This window comes from Pecten maximus, chromosome 3 (assembly GCF_902652985.1).
Source record: "Pecten maximus chromosome 3, xPecMax1.1, whole genome shotgun sequence".
NCBI lineage: Eukaryota > Metazoa > Mollusca > Bivalvia > Pectinida > Pectinidae > Pecten > Pecten maximus.
The window spans coordinates 7,197,377-7,220,653 of record NC_047017.1 but is presented as its reverse complement, the minus strand read 5'-3'; the positions used below and the strand labels follow the sequence as shown (position 1 = coordinate 7,220,653).

The 23,277-nt window shown below is 35.9% G+C and overlaps 1 protein-coding gene across 1 annotated transcript; it reads left to right on the top strand.

Moving 5' to 3' along the window:
- Window positions 1-6,219: 6,219 nt before the first annotated feature.
- Window positions 6,220-23,277, top strand: LOC117324661 (neo-calmodulin-like). The gene is made up of 5 exons (XM_033880596.1): window positions 6,220-6,419; window positions 14,890-14,926; window positions 18,876-19,019; window positions 20,462-20,701; window positions 21,883-23,277. The coding sequence occupies exons 1-5, from the start codon at window positions 6,417-6,419 to the stop codon at window positions 21,909-21,911; spliced, it is 453 nt and encodes a 150-aa protein (XP_033736487.1). The 5' UTR covers window positions 6,220-6,416; the 3' UTR covers window positions 21,912-23,277.

Genomic DNA, 23,277 nt, shown 5'->3' with positions numbered 1-23,277 from the left:
CGGTATTCGCGGAACTGATTCCGACTTTTATTGCTATGCCTACCTCACTGAAGCACCCAGCAGAACACCTAATAACCCGGCTCTGTGTGAGAGCGAAAATGAAAGTGAAAGTAATTACCAGGGTGTTTACATACGTGAAATTTAGAAATACTTCATAGTCCAGGTATACATATTAGTAAAATTCCAGATGGAAATTATTATTAATAATTACAATTTTTATTACTGTACATTACTTGTACGTGCACATAACCTGCAACAATTGTATATGTGACGGTTGAAAACTAATCACTTTGAATATAAAGGGAGATAACTCTTTCTGACTTTGAGTGTAAAACCGAATCTTATCTATTGCATCCGAATCGGGAACCGTCGGAAGTTTCCGTAAACGAGAAAATACGGTCGTTTACGGAAACTTCCGACGGTTCCCGATTGGTGTATGGCCGTTGAAATTCAAGTTCGACAACTCTTATAGAGACTTCGAATTGAGTTGTAATATGACATGGGTTTTATTGGGTTCGTAATTAAAGCATTTTGCTGTACACAATATCAATCTCGATCCAGGAACTAGGAACAAACGGGCCAGTAGCATTTGGCTTTCATTAGCGAGCCCTTCATCTTTAGGTTTACGCACCTTTACAAACACATCGGCTCAGGTGCCTCAGGATTGCTATTGTAATGACAAGTGAAGAGAAATTTCCAAACAATTGTTATCTATATTTAGAAACGCTATCAAATTGTATCTTAATATGTTCATGTTGCATGCGCATATTGGCTTACTCATGCTACATCTTTGTATGGATGGAACAAAAATGAAGCAGCGGCCCAACTATGTTTAATGGAGGGGTTAGAATAGAGCTAAATTGGAGGATATTCTTATACGACTCAGAAAGATTTCGCGAGAGCTAACTCGAGATATGTATCGTTGGCCAAGTCGAGCACTCACTAGAGGTCGACATCATGCTATAATTATATCAAAAGCGAAAGATAACTTTGTAACAGGAGACGAGAAAATGTAGCGGCCAGACCGGGGTTTGAACCCGGAACCTCCGAACACTAGCCGGATGCTATACCAATTGACCTACCTGGTCACCGATTCTCGACCCAGTCCAGTCCTGCTACACGGTACAGGTACTGGATCTGGAGGGTGTGATCCTCGGGTGGCTAAGTAGAGGAAGATGTTCCCGGATAAAGCGTGGGACACCCGGAGGGATACAAAATTATGCATATTTCCATAGCGTTAATTGGCATTCATGTAAACATTCAAAATAACCTATTTCTCGGAACAGATAAATTGAATCAATAATATCGTGAAAAACAGCTGTTTCTGTGTCAAATTAATCAATATGTCATATGTATGGAAATAGTTGGCAATTACATGTAATTGATTTGTATTTACAGTTCAAAGTTCAAAGTAGAAATATTGAATCAATGTACATGTATGATCAATTGAAAAAAAAAAAATCAATATATTTGTCATAATATTAGATTGGTTCAGGTTTAAACGCGAGAAATTTCAAATTAATAAAGTCCAATATATTCATAAACAAATATACCCAGAACAACTTAACTAGAGCTTTGACACCAATACCATCCGTTTTTTTGTTCATAAAACATCTTTACCTTCGGGATCAAACCAGCTAAATACATACAGATAATGACCATTAAATATGTAATTACCATAAATCAGAATGATTTCTCTGTCGATTGGCGAATCATGTCAAAGCTTCAGGCTTGGGGTGTGTGTGCATGTGTAAAAGTGTTTTCCTGTACAGAGTAATCACTTTTCGTTTCTCCGCCGGGGAAAGTCAAGGTTGACCGCTCTGACCCTGATTCTCATGTTTTTGAGGACGACGGTCATATACATGTAAATATCCGGTGTCACGGTTTGTAAACACTTGAATATTTCTATTTCCTCACACAGAATTTGTTAAAACGCCACCCATTTAAGGATATTGAGAATGACCATCAAAGGAAATTTATTGACCAATCAATGGGCTCAAGGTCTTGATAAATTCTTTTTCAAGCTTTCGCATTGTGTATCGAAAATTGATCGCCAATTTAGCCTATTAGAAAATTGATCGGAACATAAAGATAAATATCGAGAAAACTTTTACTGTGATGTCTCATTTAACAGTACACAACATTGGATAATAGGGCTTTCGTCATTTCACCTTGGGCCATATGTGGGACATGGATGTCAACCGTTCTAAGTAGCCCTCCGGCATTTGTTCATGTATCCTAAAACTCGAATCCTGCATGCTGTACGTACGGTTCATATAGGATTCCGACTCCTGCACTGCTTTGGTTGGTTAGGGTGAGTTCGGTTTTCCGAACGGACGTAGAAAGGTATGGGGTTCACCTTCCCGATCATGTAATCTCCGAGTATTCCGGTTTCCTTCAATAAAAAGACCGCTCACGTGCTTCCGTCCGGGCCAACCAGAGTTATTGATATAAGTTAAATTCAAACAGTGTGACTTGTTTCAAAACTGATTATAGTTAAAATTTTACATTTCATTTTAACATTACTTATGAAAAAGGATTAGGCACAAGCTATAGCAATATATCTAGGACTTTTCCATATAAACATTTACATATGGACGAACGACTATTGATGCAATGAAAACAGGCAGGTTTCTATCATGAATAGGTGTTACTATCACAATCTATTTCTGAATAAACCCTTACACATATATCTAAAGATATTTGAGGTTGGGTCCACGGTAATATAATTATATAGCGTTCAAATGTGTTATATGGACATCCTAAACTTATTTAATAATGTACTATGTGTATATATAAATATATTTTATAATTTAATAATGTATTATGTGTATATATAAATATATTTTATAATTTACCTGTGTCTTGATAAAGAGTCAGACTGCCTCGAAAATTCGACAATTTACTTGTCTGTACTGTCGTTATCACTACATGACAAATCATATATACATATATAAATGTATATATATCTCATTGAAAAATGACAATACAGTTTCCATAGCCAAGTATAATCAAATACATTTTAGGATTGTTTTCTTTAATCTTTTCGTAACAATTTTACATTTCTTAATATTAAGAATAACTGCAATTCATATTGTCCTGTCATCACACCTTGCAGAATGTCTATAGGGAACAACCAACCAATTGAAAAAATATAGTTTTTGAAACAGCCCCCGTGTATAGAACGTTGAGCCAAGGATAAAATGTCTGGCAGCCACTGATTGGCCAGTATGTTATGAAGCGAGAAAATAGATATGTAGCCTGATAGGTAACTATCAATAAGAAATGTTGATATTAATTTCATAAGTCCGATTGATTTTTTTCCCAAAAGTTCACGTAATAATAGTAAACAGGTAAACATTTAAGATTTTTGAGAATTTTTACTGCGAAATTCACCCATTTTCAAAATGGCTACCCTGGAGAAAATTTGAGCTGAAGGACCCAACTTTTTTTTTTAATTAGGTATTATATCAGACCCTAAACTTTTGTTATAAACCATAATTGTCTTATTGAATTCAAGAATTTGAATGAAATACTCCAAAACGTTAACACTAAAGTCTATGGGAAAACAATTGGTTGGTTTGTCTCTAATACCCACTTCATTACGCTCAATAAAATCGTAAGACTACAGGATACATTGTTGAGTAAAATGTCTCCTTTATATAAAAGCTCATCAACTAAAAAAAGTTTCCTTCAAGTTACATTACGTGGCCTTCTAGTCTACGTATTGGTGTCGTCTTTCACGTTAAAGGACAAACTTACTCGGCGATAAATAGGGCGAGGAGATCTGCTCTGTAATCGTCTATAGAAATTCCTATCCCAAGTAGACTACGGGAAATTTAACACATATGGGAGAACAGGATGTTATTATTACTTACACAAGTATTGCACTTTAATAAATAGGACACGGTTGTTTTACAGTTGACTGGCCACCAGCCCTGAAGTTTTTGTTACTGTAAAAAATTGCAATGCTAAATTTTGATACAAGATTATATCCCCCTAGTTTAAATTTATGCTTGAATTAGATTTCTACCACAATACGCCATGTTATTCAACTCTCAGACCATCAGTTTATCATCACAGCTGTTGATTAACAATCTGTTTATACCACACGTGGTATAAACTCTGTACGCATTTTGATTGGCTAACACGGTGAACTTTGACCCAAGCTGTAATTGTTAATGACGTCATCAATAATCTAATGACGTCACATCACCGAGTCCCGGACGTCACCGGTACACTTTATTTGCATACGCGAAATTATACTTGGCCACGTTTCCCTTTGATTCAAGCCGATATTATTGTGGTAGAAACAGGTCACACGACTCGAAATTGTTGGATATGGAATTTATTTCACACTCGTAAGTTATTTTTTTAAAGTTGCAAAAAACACTCGCTAAAGCTCGTGTCTTTTGTAACTTTAAAAAAATAACTTACTCGTGTGAAATAAATTCCATATCCAACAACCACTCGTTGTGTAACCTCTATTTATCCTATAGACCAATACCGTAATGCTCTAACGTATTTATAATTTTAGCATTCTTGAGATGTACATGTACAACTGTATGCGGTGTTATTAGAATTATTGTACATGTATACATACTGTGAAGGAAACTTTTGACATTGCATTCACATACTTTCACAATCCAAGGGTTCAAGGATTATTAAAAATAACTTTAAGATTATAGTTAAATGTTTGGCTTAAATACGAGTTTGATATGAACGAAAACACGTAATTTAAATTCAAAGAGTAGTTCAACAGCATACCAAATTAACAATGGCATATTGTCATTTGAGCCGGTTGTCCTGCAAGAATTAAGGAGGATGTGTTTCTATTCTGGTCCCCAAGCCGGTGTTTTTGTGTATAGAAATTATCTTACTCATAAAATATATATCCGGAAGACCGGAAAGTTTAACTCCGACCGACCGGAAATTGTCATATTCTGACAAACTGGAATTTCTCTTGTCCGGCATACCGGAAACTCTCTTACTCCGGAAAACCGGAAAGTTTAACTCCGACCAACCGGAAATTCTCATATTCTGACAAACTGGAATTTCTCTTGTCCGGCATACCGTAAACTCTCTTACTCCGGAAAACCGGAAAGTTTAACTCCGACCAACCGGAAATTCTCATATTCTGACAAACTGGAATTTCTCTTGCTCCGGCATACCGGAAACTCTCTTACTCCGGCAAACCGGAAATTCTCTGACTCCGACAAACCGAATATTATCTTGATCAGGAAAATATGAAATTATGTTCTTCCGGGTAACTGGCCATCCTTTAATTACGAAATATTATATCTGAATATGTAATGCATATTACTATACATGCTATTGTGTGTTTAAATAATTAATAATATTTGCATAAAAGATATTTATTACTGTAATATCAATTAAACCTTTTAAATAGTTGAATAAACAAGGCTTGCAATATAGCGACATGCTTTCCTTATTTTGACAACAAAGTCATATCTACGTATATATACTATATATATACCTGTTGCCGTGTACGATTTGAAATTGAAAGGTAGGCGATGCAGAAAGTAAAATCAGATATCTTTAATGGAAAATCTGTTCAAGTTAGAAGGGAAAGAACGTGATTTTATCAGATATCTTCACTATTTGTGTGTATATGGAGTCGAATTTATTATTGCCATTTAAATTTAATGACGACATGTTGTAGACATTTCGCGATAACGCCCGATAATGAAATCTATAAGGTACAGGTGGGGTAGTGTCACTGGCTGTTCAATGTAAACATCGTCACACACACACATATATATATATAGGTAAATATCTACAGAATTCAGGGAAAGCAATTTAAACTACGTGTAGAAGAAGTAGAGTTAAACATGTACAGACGTTTTCACAAGTTATAAGTATCTTCTCTGTGTACTTCCGTTTTATGTGGTTTTCAGAGAAACCGATGGACCGGTGGTCATGATCAATGACAAGGAGGACGGGGTCATTGACAATACACGCGCAGATGACAGATCTTGTGTGTATCATTACGTCACCCCTCAATACACAAACGGGCGGTAGATACTCCCGACAAAGTAAAATATGCATTGTCAATATTTTCAATCAATTCTGAAATATGATACCCCAGACATTATGTTTATGTAACAATGTTTTTTTTTTGTTTTTGTTTTTTTTTTGTTGTTGTTTTTTCAAAAGTTTTATTTGTGTATATTATAAACAAAATGTTAGGCCTGTATGACAATGATTAGGGCATACAATGGACAGGCGAGCAGTATGTGTAGTATGAGGGTGTGTATGTGTGTATAGTGTGTCGATAATGCGGTATACACTTTATGGACAGTCGGGCGTATATACTGAAACGTCGCAACCGGAGTCAACATCCAAGGCAAGACAAGGGACACAGTTGATGCTGAGGCTGTAACGGGGCACGCGCAATGGTAAGTCTTATGACACATGACCCATGAAACACGCGCACACACATTTTTTATGCTGATGACGTACATGTGGAGTGATGAGATTGGGAGCATTTCGCCATAGATATTTTGTAGTTTTAATGACAATATGTCGACATGTAATGTTATGGTGTGTATTGGAGGGGGCGGACATATCCATGCTTACTTAGTAGTATATATAATGACTTTAGACACGATTTTATCACAAAATGTGTACTTTATAATAAAATGATTATTTTCAAGTGCAGGAAATTAGGCACTTCTAACTCGCTAAGCTTGTGAGCATGTGAGTTTAATACGAAACAAGAGCGGGGGAGAGAGTTTCCCTGGAATCCGCCTGAGCGTGCCAACATGTGCTTGATGTGTATACCGTACTATCTCTAGTTATCTTCCTATCTATAACACTTTCACCTTTGCTTTCGTGTTGAGCCGATATCTTTCACACTAAACTACGGTTTGTTTGTTTGTTTTGCTCACGTGGGTACCTCTCTTTAACCTATCTCGTTTTCGGTAATCTAGGTCTCAGCTTTTAAGTAAAGTAGGGCGAGATTAAGGCCCACTACCATCACTCTCGTGCATTACACGTGCACTTGTACATACACGCATGAAATCGATAAGTTGTACATTGTATATATCTAATGATATGTCAATACAAAAATATGTGCACGGCCTATGAGGGAGACGTATATATTGTATGAACCGTTCAGTACAGTATTAACCTGAACATGTGTTGAGAGGTGTATCATTATGACAGTGGAGTTGCTTGATGGGCTTACATAATCTACTCCGTGGAACAGCCGTACCAGACGAGATATCTTTGTTTACATCACGTTACGTGACAAAATATTGCATCTATTTACAGAGTTTGTTTGTAAGTCTGGACGAACATGTAAACACATGTACCCATCACCCAACATATGAATATACATGTACACGAAATCCGCATTCTTTCGGTATCGAAATACACTTTAAGTAAAAAAAAAAAAAATGAATAAATAAAAAGACGAAGTAAAACGTGACTACTGATGCATAAAATCTGCTAAATTCCTAAATGTGCGTTGACATATCTCGGTTAATACATATGTGAAAATCATAGGAGTAACGAGTCGATACGTAGGCTGTCATAGTGTAGAAAGCTGAGTCCTGGGGCATGTGGTTTATATCTAAATATAAATCTTATTTGATCAGATCAGGAAAAGGGGAACAAACAACAATCGTCATAATGACGAACCTTAACTCAATATCGAATAACGAAGGTAAAATATAAACAAAAAGGTAGGTTTGTATATAAACCCTTAATACAAATGTAGAAGATCAGGGAGAATTATGGCAGCCGACATAGAAATATAGGTCAAAACGGCGACACCCGCCATTGAATTATAGGTCAAAATGGCGACACCTGCCATAGAAATATAGATCAAATCGGCCACACCCGATGTCTAAATCTGGGTCAAATCGGTGACACCCGATGTCTAAATCTCGGTCAAATTGGCGACATCCGATGTCTAAATCTAGGTCAAATCGGCGACACCCGCTATAGAAATATAGGTCAAATCGGCGACACCCAATATAAATCCAGGTGAAATCGGCGACACCCGCTATTGAAATATAGGTCAAATCGGCGACACCTGTCATAGAAATATAGGTCAAATCGACGACACCCTCTATTGAAATCTAGGTCAAATCGACGACACCCTCTATTGAAATCTTGGTCAAATCGACGGCCTCCACCATGAAAATCTAGGTCAAATCCGATTTCTGGGTCATCTTTATAGGAAAACAATATAGATTTCAAAACGAATGATATCCACATATTTGCACAAAAACAAGTCATGTAAAATACAAAACTGTTTATGGACATGTTGCTTCTCTAAATCATCAATAATTTTATGTAGATTCTGACAGTTTCTTCTGTAGTTACTTTGTGGTAAGATGAAGTAGGGAAAAATTGTAAGTCAGACAAATAATCAAACGTGAAAAATAACCATCATGTTACAATATATGTTCACAAGTGCTAATAGCTGTAGCACCCAAGGCTAGCATTTGTTCGGGAGGATTTGACTTAATGTGTGAATAAACACTCATTCTTCGAGAATGCAAATGGCGGTTGCGAATAATATTTCACAAATATGTTATTTAGGGAGGCATTTCACTTGATAAATATACCCCCTATTGGATAGTTTCAAGACAGTTGATCACAGTAATTGTAAGAATGATGTTTTCTAGACAAATGCAAGTATAGTTAAACTTCGGGGTTTGGAGCATTTTTTTCAGAAATTGGATCTTTTACCTCGACTTCAGCAGATGAACAATATTTTCCGAAATAAAAACAGCCTACTTCTTGCCGTGTTAAGAGTTGATAATAGTATCTAATAAAAGCATTGTTTTATGTTTGAAATGCCTCGCTATATGCCATGTTTGTGTGATCGATATTATTCACAACAGCCGTTTTCAGTTCAATGTCAAACTAGAATTAATGTTTAAGAAGATGGACATATATAAAATTAAATCCGGTTAAACTAATGCTGTTCTGTGTGTTATAAATACTTGTGATCATAACGGCATGGCGATTTCGTGCAATATATGTATACACATGAGGCAATCCTGTCTCCCTGAAACATGCATTTTTCTCATACTTTGTCTAAATTTACAAGCTGCATGTCAACAGCATGGCCCATACAGCCACAATACATACTGGAAATTGATCAATTAAGTTACTTCTAATGCCACCATTATAGTGATATATAGGCATGTAAAATATCACTAGATTTGGTATTTAGATGACTCATAAGTTACAATATCAAATGTGAGATAGAGGGGAGACAAACAGAACCACTGGCTTATCAACAAAACATCTGACATGTCTGACGTAATATCATATCGCTTTAGGAAACAACATGTTACCAAATGAGATCGTGGTTTTTAGCCATAAAAATCAACATTGGTTTTCATCAAGCTGCATCTCTCAAAATCTTGTGTTGTTATTTTCGTCAGATTTAGACTCTCACAAAGAACTTGGAGTGTCTATTGGATACGCTAGAACTCGTCCATGGCGTTGTAGTTAACGTTAATATACCTTTGGTATAGTGAATGTACAAATGTAGCAATGCTCACTATTTCATAAAACGAAGGGAAAATATATAGATTTGCAGGCAAACCACTGAAGAGTACAAAGATAGCAGGACCAGGTGTTTCGGAGAGTTAAGCGTGTGCTCACACGTCCTAATATAAACTATTGAACGAATGTTACATCTGTGTATAAAGCGTTCATTATAATATACAACAGCTTTAATTCATACATAATGTGGTCGCAGTGAACTGAAAAATAGCTATTGACGGTAAACCATGAGTTAATAGCTCAACTACTATAAATCGGCAAAAGTTCCGGCCTATCACAAGGAGACTTAACACGAACATACCGCAGCCTCCCAAAACACACATGCGCATTCACTACACGCATGCATGTCGCACGCACGGGAGGCCGTCCTTAAATGACCTTAGCTGTTAATATGACGTTAAACAAAATAAACCAAACCAAACCAAACCAACTAATAGGTCCAACTTTAATATATAATTATCTGCTTCTCTTTTACCCGGTCAATGTGCAGTGCTTACTTAAAACTATAGCAAAACGAAAGTGTTGGAACAAGGTTTGACATTTATAATCAACTTTATATACAACGTCTTCTGGAATATCTGATTCAATTATCAGAGTAATAGCATGTCATCGACTTTTTGTCACCTTTTCTATTTCTCCCTTGTTTTTTTACATTAAGAGTATATACATGCAAGCCATTTTTATAGCCACGATTTGGTTTGGTTTGTTTTTGTTTAACGTCCTATTAACAGCCAGGGTCATTTAAGCCACGAATCTCGCTAAACACGTAACTTGCACTAATACAAAAATGTCGTCTAGAAAGTCTCGTCAAACGTCATTTTACGGCATAAGATACACTATATGACGCCAATTTAGAGACTGTATCTGTTGAATTTCATTTTTCCATTTTCCCTTTAGATACGTCATTCTTAGGTATCTACATATTTCAGAACATGCCTGTGATTAATAAAATGAAACTTAATGTTTATCAAAAAAATCTTCAAAATGTCAAAGGGTTTACAAACACAGGTTGTTTAAATCAGTTTTGTAAACCACAGAGCAGTCAGTTGTTCAAATTGTTTATAACTGAACAATTCATTTCCCCCGCAATCTGTCATAATATTTGGAACCTTGTCAGTAGGTATGTGCATGTGTGGTGCTCAGACGTAACGTTAGCTGGGAGTAAGAGACAACTAATGTCTAAAGAGAGCTGTACTTGTACATGTATAAGTTTACAGTTGCAAAATATATACATCCATATTATATCATGACTTCCTCAATGTCCGGAGACGAACATTTTTTTATGTTCGTTTGTTTGTTTGTTTTTGTTTTTTGTTTTTGTTTTGTTTTTTGTTTTTGTTTCTATTTTGGGGGTTTTTTAGGTTGGGTTTTTTTTTTTTTTTTTTTGTTTTTTTTTTGTTTTCTGCCAGACCCAAACCACAGCTCATCTTGTTCTCCGCACGTCGTACATGCGACATGACGCATGCTAATAAAATCTTCACTTACCAAGTACATCTTCTGAATTACATTAGTGTCTTTAGCACCATTCCCTTTTCAGATGTTGACAATTCTTTCGACATGTTTCGCATTTTTGTTCGCCTCCATTGATCAACACTTAAGGCCCTTGGCATCAGTGACGAGTTCTTTAAGGGCGAAACAGCTGCATGGTGCACATTTAATTAATATTACCTCTTCTGTATCTTCCTCTCATTTTATATTGAAATGTGTTCATATTCCTTGTGTCCTTTGTTCAATCGTTCAATCATTCTATACATTCATATTCTTTGTCTCTTGTTCAATCATTCTATTTACATTCATATTCCACATTAATTGCTTAATGATGACATATGGTTTTTCCTAATTGCCAGACATCTAGTGCTTAGCAGAAATCGACATACCTTCTGTTCTATTGTTCTATAACGATTGTTATTAAGACAAATATTTCTTTTATATATTAGTATGATGTACCGGTATGAATCCGCTAAACTCATAATCATTATGGAACGCGCTATACTAGTGGATCGTTTTTCAAACGTACCACATGGATCCTGAATGGTGGAACTGCCATTCTTCATTTGTCATGTAAATGTATTTCTTGTTGAAAACGAGACGAGGAATTTCTCTTTGCGAGGAACTTTTAAAAAACATTCGCTTTTTAGGTCACTTAAGACAAAGCCTCAGTTGACTATTGCGATCGCCTTTTGTCCGGCGTCGTGCGTCGTGCGTCGTCTGTCGACAACAATTTACATTTTCAACTTCTTCTCAATAACTAACAGGCCCAGAGACCTGATATTGGGCGTATAGCATGCTGGGATAAATGGCAACAAAGTTTGTTCAAGTGAATGACCTTGGCCTTCATTCAATGTCACAGGGGTCAAATATGCTAAAATCTTAAAGCAACTTCTTCTTGATAACCAAAAGGCCCAGAGACCCAATATTAGGTATGCAGCATGCCGGGATAAATGGCTACAAAGTTGATTCAAGTGGATGACCTTGACCTTCATTCAAGGTCACAAGGGCCAAATATGGTTAAATATTTAAATACTTACTTCTCGATAACCAAAAGGCCCAAATACCCAATATTAGGTCTGTAGCATGCTGGGATAAAGGGCTTCCAAGTTTGTTCAAATGGATGACCTTGACTTTCATTCAAGGTCACATGTGTCAAATATGCCTACATCTTTAAATGACTTCTTCTTGGTAACCGAAAGGCCCAAATACCTCAAATGGATGACCTTGACTTACATTCAAGGTCACAGGGGTCAAATATGCTAAAATCTTTAAACAACTTCTTCTTGATAACCAAAAGGCCCAGAGACCCAATATTAGGTATGTAGCATGCTTAGATAAATGGCTACAAAGTTTGTTCAAGTGAATGACCTTGGCCTTTATTCAAGGTCACAGGGGTCAAATATGCTAAAATCTTAAAGCAACTTCTTATTGATAACCAAAAGGCCCAGAGACCCAATATTAGGTATGCAGCATGCCGGGATAAATGGCTACAAAGTTGATTCAAGTGGATGACCTTGACCTTCATTCAAGGTCACAAGGGCCAAATATGGTTAAATATTTAAATACTTACTTCTCGATAACCAAAAGGCCCAAATACCCAATATTAGGTCTGTAGCATGCTGGGATAAAGGGCTTCCAAGTTTGTTCAAATGGATGACCTTGACTTTCATTCAAGGTCACATGTGTCAAATATGCCTACATCTTTAAATGACTTCTTCTTGGTAACCGAAAGGCCCAAATACCTCAAATGGATGACCTTGACTTACATTCAAGGTCACAGGGGTCAAATATGCTAAAATCTTTAAACAACTTCTTCTTGATAACCAAAAGGCCCAGAGACCCAATATTAGGTATGTAGCATGCTTAGATAAATGGCTACAAAGTTTGTTCAAGTGAATGACCTTGGCCTTTATTCAAGGTCACAGGGGTCAAATATGCTAAAATCTTAAAGCAACTTCTTATTGATAACCAAAAGGCCCAGAGACCCAATATTAGGTATGTAGCATGCCGGGATAAATGGCTACAAAGTTGATTCAAGTGGATGACCTTGACCTTCATTCAAGGTCACAGGGACCAAATATGTTTAAATATTTAAATACTTACTTCTCGATAACCAAAAGGCCCAAATACCCAATATTAGGTCTGTAGCATGCTGGGATAAAGGGCTTCCAAGTTTGTTCAAATGGATGACCTTGACTTTCATTCAAGGTCACATGTGTCAAATATGCCTACATCTTTAAATGACTTCTTCTTGGTAACCGAAAGGCCCAAATACCTCAAATAGATGACCTTGACTTACATTCAAGGTCACAGGGGTCAAATATGCTAAAATCTTTAAACAACTTCTTCTTGATAACCAAAAGGCCCAGAGACCCAATATTAGGTATGTAGCATGCTTAGATAAATGGCTACAAAGTTGATTCAAGTGGATGACCTTGACCTTCATTCAAGGTCACAGGGGCCAAATATGGTTAAATCTTTAAATACTTACTTCTCGATAACCAAAAGGCCCAAATACCCAATATTAGGTCTGTAGCATGCTGGGATAAAGGGCTTCCAAGTTTGTTCAAATGGATGACCTTGACTTTCATTCAAGGTCACATGTGTCAAATATGCCTACATCTTTAAATGACTTCTTCTTGGTAACCGAAAGGCCCAAATACCCAATATTAGGTCTGTAGCATGCTTGGATGAAGGGCTATTGAGTTAATTCAAATGGATGACCTTGACCTTTATTCAAGGTCACAGGGGACAAATATGCTTAAATCTTTAAATACTTTCCTCTCGATAACCAAAAGGCGCAGATACCCAATATTAGGTCTGTAGCATGCTGGGATGAAGGTCTACCAAGTTTTGTTCAAATGGATGACCTTGACCTTTATTCAAGTATTCCAAATATGTTAAAATATATCATAACTCAGGTGACCGTTAAGGCCCATGGGCCTCTTGTTATATTGGAAGTGAGTGACTGCCGCCATCTTTGAAACCCACTTGTAGTTAAATTGCATTCCATTATATGATACCGTACCTATTTGGTAAAACTTGTACGAACCCGATAGAGGAACGCAAGGTCAGACTCAGCATATAGACAAGGCGAAAAAAGATCCAGTGATACCCCCTCAACTACAGTCTAACATTCAATGTTCACGGTTTAGATGGTTTTGAGCTTGATTAGGACCTCAAATGGCGAATTAGAATAAAGCCTACTTCGAGCGTATGCTACAGTGGTTGTAATCTAACTGTTGTAGAAACGGCTCACTTTGGTAACATGTAATGCGCATGTGTAGAGAAACAAGAAGTTACAAAGTGCATGTCTAGTTGACTTTGCTCAACCACTTGGTCTGACTATAGCAACTAGACTTTGTTTGCGCATGCGTCACCAATTATAGAAGCACGGCAGTGATTGGTTGTTGTTTATACACATATGTAATCACATTAGATGGAATAGCCTGACTATAGTAAATAGCTGACACCCGAAATAAGCCTAAAACTAATTACTAACAAAGATTGTGTCCATTCTAAATATGGCTGTAATGGCAGGCAGAACGAGACCAGTGTGCATCCCCTAAACTAAAGTCTAACTTTCACCATGATCAAGGCTAATATGCTTTAAAGTAAAGCTAGATTCGGACCTATATTGCGTCAACAATCATGAAAATCGTCACTAACGATGATATGCTCATTCTAAAGATGTCTGTCAATAGAGATAGAACGAAATGCAGACATTTGCGAAGTTCTGTGATAAATCACTTTTCGGAATTGCGGCATTTTTTTTTCTTTTCACATACATATGTATCATGCACATAATTATTTTTGTGTAATCATTTTTGTTTTTTTATTTTGCAGGCTTGTCTAGACAATATAACCCCGGAACGAATGGCAGGTAAGATTGAATTTTTTTTTATATTTCATCTGTATATAATGTAGAGCTATGCGTATCATATACTGTATAGGGTGATCGCTTTAACGTTACTGTGAGGAAATATATATTCAGATATGTGCAGATATTTCATATAACGTTTTTCAGTGTCAGAGGAATGCGAGTCAGATCTTTTGGACCATTGAATATGTATGAGACTAATTTGTGTCGTTACCAACTTGAATAGTTATTATAATTATTAATCTTCATTTTATTATTAGTAATACTCAAATATCCTGTCTAGACTGGCCTCTGTATTTAGAATAAAAAAATAGAAATTAAAATTGTGCTTGATAGATTTGGTCTCTGGGATATATCTTATTTTTAAGTTTCAAACCAGGGGGAGATACTGTTGTAATAGGATTCAATGCAGTATTGAAATTCAGCTGAGCATTGTTTTTCTTTTTTTTTTTTTTTTTTTTTTTTTTTTTACAAAAAAATGATAAAGTGGTGACCAGTCTAGGAACATCCTAACTCCATTTACAAATGACCAGTTTCCTACGATAACGCCATGTTTTAAGAGGCGGGGTCATTTTGTGACATTATCTCTGATACAATCGCCGTATAGCTGTATGAATGCAATTTTTCCCGGCATCCTAGCATAGTACAACCCTGTAAACGTATTAAACCGAATCTGGTTTAAATCTTACATGTAGATCTCATTCAGGTCATCGCTGAAGCGTTGCAGGAAAAACACAAATTTCGTCAGCAATACACGATCACATGACAAGCTAGGAACATGAATTGCATTTTAATGTGTGTGCAGATACGTTTATTGAAATGGTTTTGATATTTCATAGAATTCTATTTCTGTTTCGAAATACATGACGATTCGAGTGAAACATTGTGGTAATTTATTTGAAAGTATACTTTTGTTATCTGTATACATATATTTTAGATATCGAAAAATCCTATATTAAGGAACATCGAATCTAGGTTTGAATATGTTTATCGTTATAAAATTGAAAAAAAAACGAAAGTGTCTAGCCAGAAAGTAAAAGACATTATACTTATCTTAAATAAAGGTATCCCGCCTTGTTGATATTTGAATACCTAGAAATTTGACATTGAAGGCAATTCTTGTTGTTTTGTTTGTTTGTTTTTTTTTTTTTTTTTTTTTTTTTTTTTTTGACATTTCAAGCAAAGGTTTTAAAAGATGTTTTCTTAAGATTATTGACTTTTCAAAACCACAGACCACGCATAAAGGATGCGAGATTTTAATTCTCATCGTCACCATCATCATGTCAACGGAGTCATAGGCAGTACTTGATGTGTGACGTCGACGCTTTTAAATTTGACAAGCATTTTCTTAAAATTGAAATCTAAAAACAGAGTGAAATTTGAATAACTATCTTTTTTTCTTCCATTAAAATACTTCCTTGATAACTGCATGCATTCTAAGAAGTGTTTTCACTTTTGACTGCCTTGGTAATTTTATAGATAAGCGAACTTTGAATACCCAACTTTGCAGTTTAAGTCGATATATAAGTCGATGATATCATTTAAGTGTTAATTTATTTTTTTTTCGCTAAAACCCCACAAGACCAAAACGTTTATTTTTCTACGTGTTTACCATACATATTGTGACGGTTGAGAGGTAAAAGCTTACTAACGTTATTTACTGTCAGACAGCACCAGTTCATAGCAGGGTCATAGCTGCCACAAACACAGCTATGCTATAACATTCAATACTGTTAATCAGAAATTGTTTACGGTTTGTTATGAAATGCAATATGGTGACATTTGGCACACTACATGCAATGTAAATATATCTAATGCGGCATTCCTCTGAAAACAATATCTCAAAATGAGACAAATCCGCTTTTATTATACTAATATACATGCATAATTATATACTGGTATACATGTAATCACATGTATATTATATACATGTAGATGGAATTTACTGTAGAGTATTAGTTAGACTGAGGGCCAGACTTAGTATTGTTTAACGTCCCTATCAAAAGCTATTGTAGTTGATGGAAATTCTCCTCGGTATGCGAGATGCAAGTGTGTGGTGAGTGTGTGTTTTTGGAGGCTGAGGTTGTTTGTACCTAAGCGAGGAACTACATGTAATAACGACTTTATAGTGCTATCTCACTGAAGCGTATTGTTTAAAACACGAGCGTTAAACAGGAACAGCATGTCTCTGATAGAGGATAGAACTAAAAGCCTTTCTCATGTGGGCGAAAGCTAAAGTCAAAGGAGAGGCAGTGTTAAGGAAGATGTAAGGGAGAAAAGAAAAGTTGTTGAGAAAGAAGAGGAAAAGACAAGATCAATAATTTAGTCGCCTCTTACGAATAATGCAATGATGCAGCCGGTAGATAAAACTCCTCTATCTACTTCCTTAATTATCACCGACACAAATACTTCAATTGCCGACTAGCCTGCTGCGTAGAGTAAATAAAGTCGCCTCTTACGAAACATGCAAGCAGGTAAAAATCTACTACCCTCAGGAAAGGTTAGATTGGTGAAGACGCATATCAATTATGTACATACATGTATGTATGATAAATAGGGAGTAGATGGGGGTTGGGGGTTTGGGTGGGAGGGAGGAGTTGGGTGGGGGGGGGGGGGGGGGGGGGGGGGGAGTGATGCTGCAATATGCATAGTTGATGTTTCGGGACCCTTTCGAAAAATGTATCTTAAATTAAGTTATCTTAGTGCTTAGAATATTGTCAGAATTGAGCACATACACTATTTCTAAAACGTATCAAAATATATTCATGTTTTATTGTTGACGATGTGCAATTTATTCACATTCGTAACATCATTTATATTTTATTCTAATATAATGTTGCATTTTAATCTAATTAAAGCTAATCCACTTCTTATCGGGATTTGAGTTATTTTAGAATTTTTCTCTTGTATGGACATTAATTGAAATTCCGTTTTTGTCAAAGTGTACCTATGAAATACAGAAGCCTGCTTACCATTACATGTTTTACCCCGGGTGAGAGGTTCTCGCTTTTTAAACCAAAATAAATGTCTCTCTGATCGGCGGGATACAAAGTTAGTGGATATTTAAATGACTGTCTGTCAATGTTATAAACTACGATTAAAATCAAGTAACAAAATAGCACTATATATGTAAATAATAAATTCCAAAACGTAAATGGAATTTTTAAATTAGATAGCACGGAGTTTTAATAAAAATCCGGCATTTTCATTCCAAGTCCATAAAATTATCAATGATTAATAAATGCTTCTTTTGATTTCGGCAACATGTTAATATAGTAAACAATGATGTTTATATCCAACCACGGATTAGGGTATCGAGAGTAAACAGATAAACAGTAAATACGGTGACTCCTCGGGGTTAACATATATATACAAACGTATCGTATAACTTATCTACCGTATCCAACACCAGCGACCCACACGTACTTCCCCCGCACTCGATCGTTATACACTTATGTTGATAATAACTCGACGCGTGTACTTTAAAATTCCTCATGTCAATTTAATGACGTAATGAAACATGCATTGCACGCTATGATAGCATAAACCAAGAGCCTGGTTGTACTGCTCATTCATTCTGTCTTTCTTTTTATCTTTCTTTCTAAAAGTTTTCCTCTTTATATGTGTCCTTAACATTTCAAATAATTCTTGCTGTATGTTTTTTTCTTTCTCTCTTTCTTTCTTTCGTTCCTTTATTTCTTTCCTTTCTTTCTCTCTCTTATTTCTTTCTTTTCTTTCTTTCTTTCTTTCTTTCTTTCTTTCTTTCTTAAAGTTTACCTTTAAGTGTATCCATAGTATTTGTACCGAAAACAGATTTCCTTTCTTTCTTTCTTTCTTCTTTTTTTCTTTCTATCATATTAGTGTGTAGATCTATATATGTATCCTTGTGATTACTTGTAATATTAAGGAAACCTCATTGTTGTAATTTCATTTGTTGTCTTTCTCTTCGCAGACTATAAAGAGACATTCGACTTGTTTGACGAGAATAAAGACGGGAAGATAACTCGAGAAGAACTTAAAAATGTGATGACCAAACTGCGTCAAGATCCCACGGACGACGAGATTAGAGATATGATCAACGAGATTGACCTAGACGGTAATCAAAGATTTTTTTTTTTTTTTTTTTGTAAGATTGAGAGTTTTACGGGCCCACACTGCATCATACCTTCTAGTTTAATCTTAAATGCCGCTAAGGATCCTAGATTTTTATAAGAAATGTTCATTCAAACATATTTATGGACAATACGTTCATCAAAGGGATTGGGCATACTTTTTTGCAATCATGACCCCTTTCTATTATTGTTACTCATCATGAATATTGATAACAATAGAAAAGGAAAGAATGCAAACAGTACAGTTCTTACAAATTACGAATTTGGTTTCAGAAAAGTCAATACAAATAAACAATTTTACTCCAATACCGAAATGGAAGTAACACCTGAAAGTTATGACCAAGCAATGTCCTTCACCTTAAATGTATTAATCAAGTTGACCTCATTGTCAACATCCTAACTCTCATTTGAGATTATGACATAACCCAGATTCGACCTGGTCCTATTATTCTTGTACTTTATCAGGAGTTTCCATGCAAATATAATATTTTTGTTTATATTTTCCCCTTGTTTATTCGGTTTTAGAGTTTGAGTTATGGTTTCGTTTTCATACCGGTATGTCCTAGCTGTTGTTTTTAACCATAATACAATTTACTTTATTATTCCCAAGAGGTATGGAATTGATACAAGTGTACATAATCAAGCAGGTTATGGTATAACTATCTCGACATTAGTGTGAGATAAATACATGTCCATTGGTATGGTCGTCTGGGCACTAATGGGTATCTCGTTAACAAAGCCTATTACACAGAATTTACGCTTGTTAATGGTGCTACGTCTACGATGTATGTACTAATGAAAAGCATATGGCTATACGGGTTATCTCCCTTTGAGTTTCTCGCGGACATGTGGTAGAGCCATATCTCTTTAGTCACTTTCACCGAGATCATAATTATCATTTGCTCATTAAAGGAAATTCATTTTTCTTTTGATGATCAATGAAATGGTGGTCTTACTATATATAAGTAACTTGTTAATTGGACACAGATTTTACCTACGTATGTGTGTTAACCTAAGAACCATCAAAAAGTTAGTCGGGTATGGGGAAGGAACGTTTAAATGAGCAAAACAAATTAATAACTCTATCTTTATTGTGGCATGTTTATAAATAGTAACACTGATTTTAGCCAATTCTCAGTAGGAGAATGTACTGTAACTTTTCGCCATACATAAACCAACTTACTTCAAAGATTTTGTTTTGTTCTGTGAGATATCATAACACAGTTCCACTAGCCAATCAAAAGCAGCTTAGCAAACAACGAAACGGTTATACTTTTAGCCAGAAAAATAATTTAGCTGCATGTTGTCGTCATATCACATGTAGTTCATTATCAAATAATTACGTCGACTGAAGGCGAATTGGGATCAGAAAGTAACTTACTGAATTAATTGCATTTAATTATCTTTTTTCATAATTTTTTTACAGAAAATGGAACGATAGATTTTGACGAATTCATAACAATGATGCATAACAGTTCAAAGGAGGACACGGAAGAGGAGTTCCGGGAGGCATTCCGAATGTTCGACAAAAACAGCGATGGGATGATAGACGAACACGAATTGAGGGAGGTGATGACAGCTCTCGGGGAAAGACTGACGGACACACAGATTAAAGAGATGATTATAGAGGCCGACCTTAATGGTGACGGTCTAATTAATTACCACGGTAAGAATGTAAAAGAGTGGGAAATTATCGGGCTGGGGTCATTACGTTTTTGTCATGACACATTGAAGGACGGAGAAAGAATGGGGCGAAGATATTAGATAATGCTGCTTTTCATTAAATTTTTGAGACTTGCAAAAGTAACTTAACGCCACCATAGTTACAAGTAGCAAGGTTTTCTGAGTTCACATGTGATAATAAATTTAACGAGGGTTACTTCCCTTTACTCCAGGACTGGAACTCGCCATGTCCAAGTAAAATTGAATACACTTCCTACATTTTGCAATATTATTGCCTGATCTTACGAACCTGCTCAATTGTACGATTCAGCCGCACAGTTCTACAATACAATTGCACTTCGCGCATAATGTGTCGGCGATGTGTCCACAATATCTACACGATGTGTGTATGTTATGTTATTGGTGCGTTGTGCGATCCCACAACTGTATGATTGTCTTAAACCCTTATTTTATAACGATACTGTTTTTGTTATGCTCATAAATTCTATAAACCAAGACCAAACACAAACTATTTATCTTAATAAAAGGGTCGTAGTGGCCTGAGTGGTTAAGGTGTCCCGACACTTTGTCACTAGTCCTCCACCTCTGGGTCGCGAGCTCGAAACCTACATAATGTATATGGGGCAGTTGCCAGGTACTGACCGTAGGCTGGTGGTTTTTCTCCGGGTACTCCGGCTTTCCTCCACCTCCAAAACCTGGCACGTCCTTAAATGACCCTGGCTGTAAATAGGACGTTAAACAAAATAAACCAGTATCTAAATAAAATATTATTGAAGTTAATATACATTTTGTAAATTTAAACTCGTACCCATAGAGTAAAGATAAATAATATATATGCTAACAAAATCAATGAAAAACTGGTATTTTATCATTAAAACAGTAATGGAAACGTACAACAGAAATGACTGTTAAAAAGTATGGAAACTGAAACTATCATCGACATAACGAGTCCTTTCTGAAAAAAAATTGAGGAATTTTTATGATAAAAGAAAGATCCATACATTTATCATATTGTAGTTGCAAACTAAATCTTGATTAATTTTGTTAATAGTGAGAAATTATTTTCGAAAAAGGGAAAATAAACTATGTCCGTTTTTCCTTCTTCACAGCATTTAGTAAAAGATTAGTTACCTCCCTTACTATGTTATTCTTTCTTTCTTTTAGAATTCAAAATGGTGATGGTATCAAAATGACAACGGAACGAGAAGGGATATTTAGATTCATTAGAAGCATCCCTTCATGGAAAACGTAACCAGGAATTCCTCCAGGCAGAGTCAACATCGCCGTTAGTTTCTGAGAACTGGCCCAAATTGCTTTTGTCACGGTGGATAGGGCAATATTTGCGTTTCAGTTACCACGAAGGTGTATTTTTATAATTTCCTACTATTATTTTCTTTCTGTTTACCGGAGGGTAGGTCATGGTACCAAACAGCCAATCAACAGCCTCTGCGCGTCACGTGGTACTTTTAAATAAGGGATATCGTTTGAACTAAATATTTGCCCTGATTCCTGTTCTACTTCTGTTATATTCCGTCTCTAAAAGATTCATTGAGAATGCTTAGCACGTGCAACAACGTGACCTTTTTAAAGCGTGAACCACGTGAAGCTGCATTTATTCATAGATCACGTGATGTGTATTATAAAACTATGAATCTCACTTTCATTATCCTTCCCACATAGCCTGAATCTGGTGTAAAGGTACATGTTGGTGGAGTCGTCCGAGTCTTTTACAAGTTTGTATGGCTGTGTGGAGGTGAATGTAGATTCAAGCACCTGTGATTTATTCCTAAATAATATATATTATTATGTTACTCTGTTACATACATATCATTTCTTTCTGTATCATCCTTATACATATATTACCTGTCCATAATATTCCTGAACATTTTTTTCTGTTTATGAATCCTTGTTGTTTTTATCGTCATTTTCGTCAATTGTGTTTCGAAGTTTTGAAGAATTGCATATAAATGCCTGTTTACGAAATCCTGGAGCGATTCCGAAGTGTTGATTTGGCTCATTTCGTCCTTTTTACGAGATGTTCCGAATGTGAATCCATGTGAACACACCATGTGTACCTTTCAGGCAGCTGTTTTTTATTATTTGTATAGATCCCCACTAATTGGTAATGAGATCGCTCTAAAAAGCTCAATCTCGCAAGATCACTGTCAAAATTTAAAGAGAAGTTTTGCTCCAAAAACATGTTCTTAATATCCTTCAGTCCAAAAGCACAACCAATCACCTGATGGTTTCGACATTATAAAATGGCGAACACTGCTGCTGATACATGTCTGTATTCGTAATTTCTGTATTTACAAGTGTTTGTGGCCTCACCAAAGGATTATTCGAAATGTACAGTGACGGTAGTTTACTAGTAAAGTCTTGGATATCCGAATGTCAATGATCACTGACTTGATGCCAATCTCGCAAGCCGAAGAACAGACTGCTATAAAGTCATAAATGTTTCATCCAGAAAGTGGAAATCTACACCCTGTACCCTTTCCCCAATCTCAAAAGGATCCAGACGTCAATTTTTTACATGAATAAATTATTTGTCCACTA

Coding starts and splice junctions, on each gene's coding strand:
- LOC117324661 (XM_033880596.1), top strand. Junction 14,927..18,875: donor AACCCCGGAACGAATGGCAG/GTAAGATTGAAT, acceptor TTCTCTTCGCAG/ACTATAAAGAGACATTCGAC. Junction 20,702..21,882: donor CGGTCTAATTAATTACCACG/GTAAGAATGTAA, acceptor TCTTTCTTTTAG/AATTCAAAATGGTGATGGTA.